The sequence below is a fragment of the Electrophorus electricus genome, chromosome 20 (assembly GCF_013358815.1).
Source record: "Electrophorus electricus isolate fEleEle1 chromosome 20, fEleEle1.pri, whole genome shotgun sequence".
Lineage (NCBI taxonomy): Eukaryota > Metazoa > Chordata > Actinopteri > Gymnotiformes > Gymnotidae > Electrophorus > Electrophorus electricus.
In genome coordinates this window covers 6,857,935-6,868,275 of record NC_049554.1, presented here as the reverse complement: position 1 = coordinate 6,868,275, position 10,341 = coordinate 6,857,935, and the positions used below count along the sequence as shown (strand labels likewise).

Here is a 10,341-nt window from a genome sequence, read left to right as displayed (position 1 = left end):
TACAATCACATTCCATTGTAGGCTTCTGCTAACTAGCTAAGTTTCTAATGCCCATAGTATTCTTACATATGCAATATGCAGAGTTTTGCCCATCTGCAGCAAACTGCATGTCCATTTGTAGGGCCATGAGCAATTTAAAAACACTCTCTAATGATTTCTAAATTTTAAAGACATCAGCGTTTACAGCTGCTCAGGAGAGAGTCTGTCTGAAGAGTGCATGATGGGGTGGAATGCATAGGAGACCAAAGCTGTGTGTAGCATTGTGTGTAAACAAGAACGAGACTTCATAGAACAGAGTTTGGTCTACACCACTGTTTAATCATACTAGAGAAATGATAAGCTGTTAAAAATGTGAAGTTCATGATTCTGTCATTAAGTACATTTCTTTCACTAGAGAGAGAATGAGATAATGAGAGAGGAAAAACAGGCCCATGTGGTTTTAGATTCTATTGATTTGAAGATTTCTAATTGTTTCGTATAAAACCGAGTGGATTTATTTTAATATTTCGATTCTGAAGTTCTTATATTCACATTCACAAATGTAGTGTACTGAGAGGATAAATGGATACATTTGTACACTTACAAAAGTTAAAAAATAATAAAGTTATTTTTTTATCAGGGAAAAAAAGTAAGGAGATACAAAGAAGACCATGTCTACGGGTTCTGAGTTCTTTCTTTTCCTGAATATGCTGCTATATTATCAGAAGAGCAAGACTCCAGTGATCAATAGCATAATTAGATTTTTATTGAAAGTGAATTTTACCAACAAGTACAAAAAATTAACTACGATATAATTAACATAATACGTTACTGTTGCATAAATTGCATAAATATTAGTGGCCAGCCATTTACCATTTCAACATTATACTGCATATGGTACTACATTTTCAGACCAAAATTAACCAGTTAATATCAATAACATAATTTAATTTTTATTGAATATGAATTTTACAAACCTAGAAATTACTTTGAAGGACATAGCCCTGTATGCTATAACTAACATAATGTAGGAATGTTAATTGCAGAAAATATTAGTGGGCAGCTAGTTACCATTTCAACATTACATTTAAACCAATAGATCTTGACTTTAATTATGCTGTAATTGGCTAAAATCAAAGTTTTGCCTTAATATGCATTAAAGTTGTTCTGGAGGTTTAACCCATAGTGTAGATAAAGGCTCTGTGCACCTCTCTGTAAGCATTGCGCAGAAGCACATATGGAAAGCAGTCTTCTAACATGTCCTGGCTTAGGAATGGTGACTCGTCCACAATCTAAAACAGGATGAACATGACATCATAGATGAGATACCCAAACCAAAGTGAAGACACCAAAACACGCCACCCAAACATACTGATAAAAAATAACATACAGAATGTAGATAAATTAGATTACCATGTCCAAGAGCAGACAGACAGAGTCTCGATTTTTAACTTCTGTTTTGTCCATGTTCTGTCCAAGTTGCAGCAAGATTGAAGATGCTACCTATTGAGAGCAACCAAAGGGGCATTTCCTAAATGTTTTATTATTATATGGAGAATCATATATAGGATGAATCATGAATCCCAAAATGTATCTCCTAATGATTTGATGAGCATTATATCACAACAACCGGTGAGTTTTAGCTTTCATGAGATGAGCTCACCTGAAGGAACTCTTTGAGATGCTGCTCAATGTTCTTATTCTGAACAGTAAACATGGCTGCTGATAGATGGTTAACTGCAGCTGCCAGACAGTGGATGTTGTTTTGGTGACCTGGCATGAACAAAGCAAACATAAATGTATTAATGTTTCTATTAAAACTGTTTCTATTAAAACTAGTAAGACTGTTTATGTTAAAATGATTATGTTAAAACGATTAATTCATTATTCCTGCAGAAGTACCAGGTACTTTAAAGTTTTGTATATAAAAATGAAATTAATAAATTTTCTATAACATTTGATAAATGTTACTAAAAATTTGTAAATTGATCATTTGTTCAAATCTGGTCATTATTAGCGTACACATCTTGTAATAGGTAATGAATAAATAGGTCAATATTACATTCTTAGAAAAACTATAACTATAGAAAAATTATAAACTAGAAAAGTAGTGTCATCTGCTTTACAAAGGTCATTATCAACCCACACCAGTGCAGTTTTAGTACTATGAAATGCATGATATGCATACTGAAATGCCACGTTAGTTCGCAACTTGGGGGACAAAAACCTTCAATAATTTGTACAAAAATGGTAGAACAGAGAGGCCAATAGTTGCACACAACTAGAGAGTAAGGTTTATTTTTTGTAATGGTTTAACAGTGGCTAACTCAAATAGATCTCTGTCTTCTACTTTGCCAAATGACAGCGCTCTACTGATAATTGATAATCACCCTGTTTTGAACCCTCTGTGTAAACCCAGTCTTAACAGCCCCCTATTACGTTACCTCCACGTTCTCGGCTGTAGAAAGAATTTGGATCCACAGACAGGGTGGGCAGGGAAACTGCAATATACACCAGCAGCAGGCAGGTGGTTTTGTACTCGTCTTCATTGGATGAATTGTCTAGAAACGAGAGTTTTAATAGAAGAAAGATGTTTTAAACCCCCAATCACTGAATTTGTGGAGTGGCAAACACAAACAGTAAGGATTTTACCTGAACGCATGTTTGAAATCGCTGAAACCAGAGCAGGATCAATGTCACATGGTAAACCAGTTGCAGATGCCAGTTCATATACACTGAGTGCTACCTATACATGATCAATGGCACAAAAAGGAAATGCAGAATTCTAATTCAAAATGTATTCTACAGAAAGGCCAAGGAGTAAGCAAAAAGATTACTGTAGGGCGAACACACTTTGAGTTATCACAGTTTTCTTGTTTATATTGTCAGACCTGAATGAATGACATGAGTTATGTGATGGGTGCTTTCATACAGAGGATTAACATCCATCACGGGTGATGCATCCACAAATGGACAGCTAAGATGGTCAGTGGTTTACACCTGACATTTCCATTATTCTCGAATGTGCCTACTGTGACCACTTGTGATCAGAATTCCATGTTAGCTAACCAGCACTTTTCAACACTTTCCTGCAAAGGTTTCTTCATTAGATGATGCAGATGTCTAGGTGATCAGTGTGGTATCATTAGTATCATTATAAATATTATATGGACATATATGTCCTTTGAAGGTGATTTAAGATGGATGTTATAACAACATTACATGAAATGACAAAATTCCTGTTTCAGCGGCCGATACAGATTGAAATGATTTTCTTTGTAATTATTTGTGCAGGTTTATGTCAGCTTTTATAAACAGCACTCTTAAGTGAACTGTAAAAAGTTGTTTAAAAGATAATGAACAAATAAAATGAAGTTTTTACTCTTCTACTTCATGCATTACTACAGTAACCTTTACCACATTTAATTAGGTTTTGTTTTTGCAGTGAAAACTTCAGATCATTATCCTCAGTGGGGGTTCTTACCTTGATGTCTGTGTCAGTACAGACGTAGTCTTTTAGGCATTCAATGGACCCCATTAGAAATGGGCAATGTCTGTGCATGACCTGTAGGAGAAAATGCCCAAATAATTCAAAAGATGCAAAAAGGTTTGAAAACGGATGATAACATTTTACACACAGACCATTGCTTGTACAGTTGATGTGTTTTATAATGCACATACACAATAAAACCTGGTTCATAATGAATAATTGTATCATCTATTTAATAAGCGTAATTAGCTACCTCTTCTAGTGCCCCTTGAGCCATTGTTCGGAAAGACAAAATCACCCCAATGATTGTCATTCTCTTCAGCACATTCTCGCAGCCTTTTCAAACAGAGAAAGCAAATAATGGTTTATACTGGATGCTGGATACATTTGGCAAACTACTTTTTTTTTGCTAAACTATTAAGCAATTAAGGCCTAATTAAACAAGCAAAAAGCACTCAAGGATTTGATCTATGGACTTCAAAACTAGCTGTTCCTCTGTTCAGAGAGACATCTATTACTGATGACACTTTTACAATAGCACATAGTTCCCAAGAGCCATTGTCCAGGTTTTTGTGGTGTGTGAAAGGACCAGCATGCCTTCTACTGTTCTTGATGATTTCAGTGTGACCATTTCTGTATAAGACACGATTAGCCGTACTTTCCGGACATTATTCTTTGTCAGCAGACAATGTCGTAAGGACCAGGTTAATTGCACAATAGATGCTCTAGGAGTGACTTACATACATTTATCTGTATAATAAGGTAGGTGGTCCTTGGAAATCAAACCCATAACCTTAGAGTTGTTAGCACCATACTCTACCTGTTTTACCAGCTATGCTACATGAGCCTGTATGCATGCTAATGACATAATTGCGTAAAAATAAAAAGATAAATCCCCTAAACTCATTTGTCCTACCAGCCATTATGTGCACATACAAGTGATGGAAATGAGCTGACATAAGACCATATTATCAATGGCTACCAAGGCAAAATCATGGCAGGACAAGATCAAGCACTAAGGACTAGGCTGATGGAAGCATCTATTACACCCAACAAGACCCAACATGCAGACTGTGCAAAAGAGCCTCTGAGACAATCCAGCACCTAATAGCAGGATGCAGGATGCTGGATGGGAATCATATACAGGATCATATGCAAGACAGAAGCTGGACAGTCCTGGAAGTGTATGCCTATAGAACAGGGGTCAGTGAGCGGAAGTGCAAGGGAGGTGTTTCTAATAAAGTGGGTAATAAGTATATTTGCAAGTGTCAACAGCCTCTTGGTTACAATTTAACATTTTACCTGTCAGCCTCTTTTGAAGGTTTTGCATTGTCTCAGGTTTATCAAAGTTAGCTTTCATTTGCACCAGGACATCCATGTTTTCAAAGACAAGTTTCTGGAAAAGAAAAGAAAAAAAAAATACATTTAAAAACAAACTGAACTGAAACCACAATTTAACCATTAACTGCATATATAAAGCTGAATTGCTGATAATTCCTTGTTTCTCTGAATTTAGGACAGTGGATCGAAGTAAACCTTAGTAGTTTTCTGCCAACATGCAAAATATTTATGGAACCTATATAATAGATTATTAGTACTTTATGTAAAGTTAGTGACAACGCTTAAACAGCATATGTAATGGCTCAAGTGCCACAGGGCAAGGAGCAGGATGCACAGACTCCCTCGATGGAGACAGACATTTACTGAAAAACACAGAAGACAAAGGCACTCACATATAACGTAAACGGTGAACATGAATACACATACGACTAACATTAACAATGTGAACATTAACACTAACGTGAACATGATCAATACACGACAACAAAGCACACTCCCACAGGGGTTTTAAGCACACACAGACGTTCCAGGACTGAACCATGTGCAGGTGTGTACTAAGTACAAAGGTGTGGTTACAAACAAGACGATTAAGTCCCACTGCACGTGGTGGGCCGTACCACGTGACTAGAGGGGAGGGGAGCATTCCGTGACAGCATGTAAATTTGGAACTTTTAGCTCTATTAAAAGTGGTTGCTATGCCAGGGTATCACATTACGGAAATGCTCTAGAGGAAGGGGGTCTAGGGTTAAGGTTAGGGTTAGGCTAAGGTTATGGTTATGGTTATGGTTATGGTTAGGGTTATGGTTAGGGTTATGGTTAGGGTTATGGTTATGGTTAGGGTTATGTTAGGGTTAGGGTTAGGCTTATGTTAGTGTTAGGTTTAGGGTTATGGTCGGGTTAGGCTTATGTTAGGGTTAGGGTTAGGGTTAGGGTTATGTTTATGGTTATGGTTAGGTTAGGGTTAGGGTTAGGGTTAGGCTTATGTTAGTGTTAGGTTTAGGGTTATGATTCGGGTTAGGCTTATGTTAGGGTTAGGGTTAGGGTTATGGTTATGGTTAGGGTTATGTTAGGGTTAGGGTTAGGCTTATGTTAGGGTTAGGGTTATGGTTATGGTTATGGTTATGGTTATGGTTAGGTTAGGGTTAGGTTAGTGTTAGGTTTAGGGTTATGATTCGGGTTAGGCTTATGTTAGGGTTAGGGTTAGGGTTAGGGTTATGGTTATGGTTAGGGTTAGGGTTAGGCTTATGTTAGTGTTAGGCTTGGGGTTATGGTTCGGGTTAGGCTTATGTTAGGGTTAGGGTTAGGGTTAGGGTTAGGGTTAGGTTAGGGTTAGGTTTATGTTAGGGTTATGGTTATGGTTATGGTTAGGGTTAGGGTTATGTTAGGGTTAGGGTTAGGCTTATGTTAGTGTTAGGTTTAGGGTTATGGTTCGGGTTAGGCTTATGCTAGGGTTAGGGTTAGGGTTAGGGTTAGGGTTATGTTAGAGTTAGAGTTAAGGTTAGGGTTATGGTTAGGGTTAGGTTAGGAATAAGGCTGGAACTAAACTCTGAAGGGCAGTATTTCCTCAGTACTGGATTTATGACAGATGTTTTTATTTGTTTGTTGTAACTGGATAAATATTTTTTGGACACAAAAATATCAGCACCTCTGTAGAATACACTAACTGTTACTGCACCTCCCAATGTCTTATTTATTCTATGGTAACATGAGTAATGGCTTAACGAGCTTAATGAGTTTAACGAGCCTAATGAGCTTAATGATCTTGGCAACTTGCTTCTGTCCCCATGTGGAAAAGCTGAATGAAATCTCCAATGTCTTCAGAATTTTCAAACAGTTTTTCTGCTCTTGGATGCAGCCCAGGTATATATACCCAAGTATAATATATATCAGAGAAAAATGTTTGCTAGCTTGTTGAAACACACAAATGAGGCTTTAAAAAACAAATTCCTTCATCATCAACACTTTTTAACAATGTTCCACAAACCTTCAGCTCGCTGACTTGTGATGTAATGTGCCACATCAAGTTCTCGCCAAGAAACTTCAGTCCATAAGGGCCAATCAGTTCAGCCAGTGCTCGCATCTCTGTGCACACAAGTAAAAGTAAATATGCAAATACTCATTATTTGCATATTTGCAACGCAAGATTCATATTTAAATGAATAAGCATGATTAAGTGTTAGTCTGCAAGACTATGTGTGTTAATATTACAGTAAACTATATGGTAAAAGTTTGAGGAACTTTTAGGTAAATGTTTTAAAGTATACTGTATGTTCCTTAATGAATTAATATTGCAAAAAATAAAAGACATGAAAATAGAAATTAAATTAAAAAATAAACATTTATACAATTTATACATAAAAAAATATAACCTAATAATATAACAGTGAATTACAGTAATTACAGTAAGTGCAGACTGTCTGAACCAGTCAAAGATTTACTTTACCACAAATATCCGAGTATTCGTCTGCTTTAAAGTTCTGCTCATTTTCAACATTGTGGTTGACAAAGCAGTGCATTGTGGGACAATGCGCAATGAAGGCACTGCTAGCCTGGCGCAGCAAGCTCTCCAGGTACCTGTATCACACCGAGAATAGGAACTGTTCTTACTATTTCAAAAACATATCATATAATTTGTTAAAAATTGACACTTCACTTAATATTAATAACCCATATCCATTCTTACAGCTGCTGCAATCTGTGCTTGCTAGCTCAGTTATCAACCTTTTTTATTACTAGTTTCAATTAGTATGTTATCAAGTTGAAACTATAGAAAATGAAAAAAAAAAAAAAAAAATAATTAGATACCAGGATATTTCAATTCTGATTCTAAATCTTTGCTCTTTGATAGTCATGATCAGTGTGTGTGTGTGTGTGGTCTAGGCTGAGGTGATGGAGAAAGTGTTAGTGTATGCTGTTAAGACTGAATCTCTTCTAACCAGTTAGTGTAGAGCGTGGTGATAGTCGGTGCGCCGTGTGAATCCAGTGGTTGTGTCTGCTGTAAGAGGACATTCTTCACCAGTCTGGTAATGTCCACGTTGATGTATCGAGTAAGGGTGTAAAGACTGGTCACATAAGTCTGGATCCCCGCCAGCAGCTCAGAGGGTCGGGCGATTTCCTGAGTGGTTTGGTTATAATGGGCCATCCGTATAAAGATCCTGTAAACACACGTCAGTTAGTCTAAGTTTTTTTTTCTGCTGTGGCATATCATATACATGCTGAAAGGAAGGTGTGTAAGATTTTGTGGAAAAAACAGTTAAAATGTGAAGTGAGTAGAAACTCGATTCTTGTCAGGACACAACCATGTTCTTCCCTTAAGATGATGGTGGTCAAATTTTTAAATAGTTTATAGTTAAATAGAAAATGTTTAATTGATTTGCAAATTGTTAATAGTAACTTTTTGTAACTAGACTATGATGTAGAATGAAGAAGATCCCATTTGAACTACTGTCTGCCTGTAATTGTCTGTTGTCTAATTGCCTATTGTAAGTCCTGTAAGCAGGAGGGTTGGAAGGCATGCATGGACAATGTGTTCTTTACAGCTTATTCAGCTCAAGATCTTGACAAAGAGCAGATCCATATCTAATCCATCTAATCCACATCGTTTGAAACAAATTAACCAAATGAGTCAGTAAAGCTAATATTGTTACAAATGAAGTCACAACAGCCTCTTTGTACATGATGTTACCATAACTTAAAGTTAAAGTAGTCCCAGTAAAGTCCTACTTGCTGAGGCCCGTTTCCAACTGTGTGAGCAGAAACTCAGAGGGCACGAAGATGTGTTTAAACACGGTGAATTCAGAGCACATGCTGTATGAAGTGCACAGCTCTGTAAGGGTCAGGTGCATCTTATCCATGCTGAGGAAAAGAGAAAACAATGTTTTGATGTCATCACTAGCACATGGTCTTAATTAGATGCGTTTGATGCCATCACTAGCACATGGTCCTTAATTAGGTACGTTTGATGTCATTATATACCAAAATGGAACAATGCTTCAAGATGCTTCTGTAAGAAAAGCAACACATTCTCATAATACGATGTATTCTATATTATATCATATTATATTATAGCATTTGGCAAACAGCCTTACAGAATTTGCCTGATGGTCTAATTTAAAGTGATTTACATGTTTTCTCAGAATAACAGTATGTGTGCTTCATAACTGTATGTTGTCACATTTATGTAGGTTATGAATATTCTCTCATTGCTTTTCAAATCATGGCTGAAGTTGTTGGCCTGAAGAAGCACATGAATGCACCTAACACTGCCTAGTGGTTGCTGTCAGACTCACTTGGTGACGACAGCCCTGTCCTTCCTCTGACTCTCAGCTCCTGGTTTATTTTTAGGGGCATCTTTTTTTGGAGGTGGTTTCTTCATCTTTTTGTTGCGGGCTGCGCTTATGGTTTCAGCAGAATGCTTTGGCAATAACTGAAGGATAGAATATAGAGAGGAAAAAAGGCATTTCTCACAATAAGGAGAAGATCAGAGAATACTCAAGGCAGCTTTGGAATAGTACTGTGCATTTAGTCTAGTGGACTGATGGTTCACCATCAGATGACAGCCCTCAACAGATTTCTGGACATTACTGTGTGTCCAGCCAGCATATGAACAGGCTTTATCTAATAAGTGGTGCTTGGAATTTACTGGCATTTTATACATGTAATGTAGAAAGGAATTAATTTGATTTGTGGTCTCTGAAGAGCTCATGCTTCGTGAACCTGCTCATGAAGGTTGCATTGCTCAGTAGAAATCTCCAGCACAACTGTACAGGTCTGAATGGCAATCTCTTCCATAAAGGTTACACACAGTCTCAGAGCTTGTTTCTCCATCACCTCCACCTAAGCAATACACACACACCCACACACACACACACAGAAAATCTCAGAGCTTATTTCTCCATCACCTCTGCCTAGACAACTCACACCCGCACACACACACACACACACACACACACACACACACACACACACACACACACACACACACACACACACACACAGTCTCAGAGCTTGTCTGCACATCGCCTCTGCCTAAACCACACACACACACACACACACACACACACACACACACACACACACACACAGTGCAAGGCAGTAATAACAGCACTTTATCATTAGAAACACACATATAATTTAATGGCACTACAAAATCCCTGTCACAAACAATCAGTGATATCTCAGCAGTCATATCAAAGCAGGTTTCACAAGATGAAAACACTGCTCATTACTGACCTCTTCAGGACACATTTGGTGTGTGTTCTGGCTGAAGTGGGTACAGACCATGGGGAAAGCCATAAGATAACGTTGCATGGAGACTTCTTCACTGCTCTGAGAGAACATCTTCTCAAACACACGTGTGTAAAAACTGAAAAAATAAACAATACAAACTCAGGATCAACTTGCCTCCGGCTTTGATCATAGCAAATGTGAATGGACCTGAATTATGAGTTTTGTGACATAATGCTGCACTTGGTGACATATTTCTAATACTACGGTGCATCCGGAAAGTATTCACAGCGCTTCACTTTTTG

General features: G+C 37.5%; 1 protein-coding gene across 1 annotated transcript in view; it reads right to left on the bottom strand.

Moving 5' to 3' along the window:
- Positions 1 to 601: 601 nt before the first annotated feature.
- Positions 602 to 10,341, bottom strand: part of nckap1l (NCK associated protein 1 like) — a 30,895-nt gene continuing 21,155 nt past the window's right edge. The window contains exons 17-31 of the mRNA XM_027016596.2: positions 10,043 to 10,175; positions 9,527 to 9,646; positions 9,100 to 9,236; positions 8,534 to 8,665; positions 7,747 to 7,965; positions 7,254 to 7,384; positions 6,795 to 6,892; positions 4,772 to 4,865; positions 3,723 to 3,805; positions 3,464 to 3,544; positions 2,632 to 2,725; positions 2,424 to 2,540; positions 1,643 to 1,752; positions 1,393 to 1,482; positions 602 to 1,271 (exon numbers count right to left, since the gene is read on the bottom strand). Of these exons, the coding sequence (XP_026872397.2) occupies positions 1,155 to 1,271; positions 1,393 to 1,482; positions 1,643 to 1,752; positions 2,424 to 2,540; positions 2,632 to 2,725; positions 3,464 to 3,544; positions 3,723 to 3,805; positions 4,772 to 4,865; positions 6,795 to 6,892; positions 7,254 to 7,384; positions 7,747 to 7,965; positions 8,534 to 8,665; positions 9,100 to 9,236; positions 9,527 to 9,646; positions 10,043 to 10,175 (1,756 nt within the window). The 3' untranslated portion in view covers positions 602 to 1,154. The remainder of the gene's footprint in view (positions 1,272 to 1,392; positions 1,483 to 1,642; positions 1,753 to 2,423; positions 2,541 to 2,631; positions 2,726 to 3,463; positions 3,545 to 3,722; positions 3,806 to 4,771; positions 4,866 to 6,794; positions 6,893 to 7,253; positions 7,385 to 7,746; positions 7,966 to 8,533; positions 8,666 to 9,099; positions 9,237 to 9,526; positions 9,647 to 10,042; positions 10,176 to 10,341) is intronic.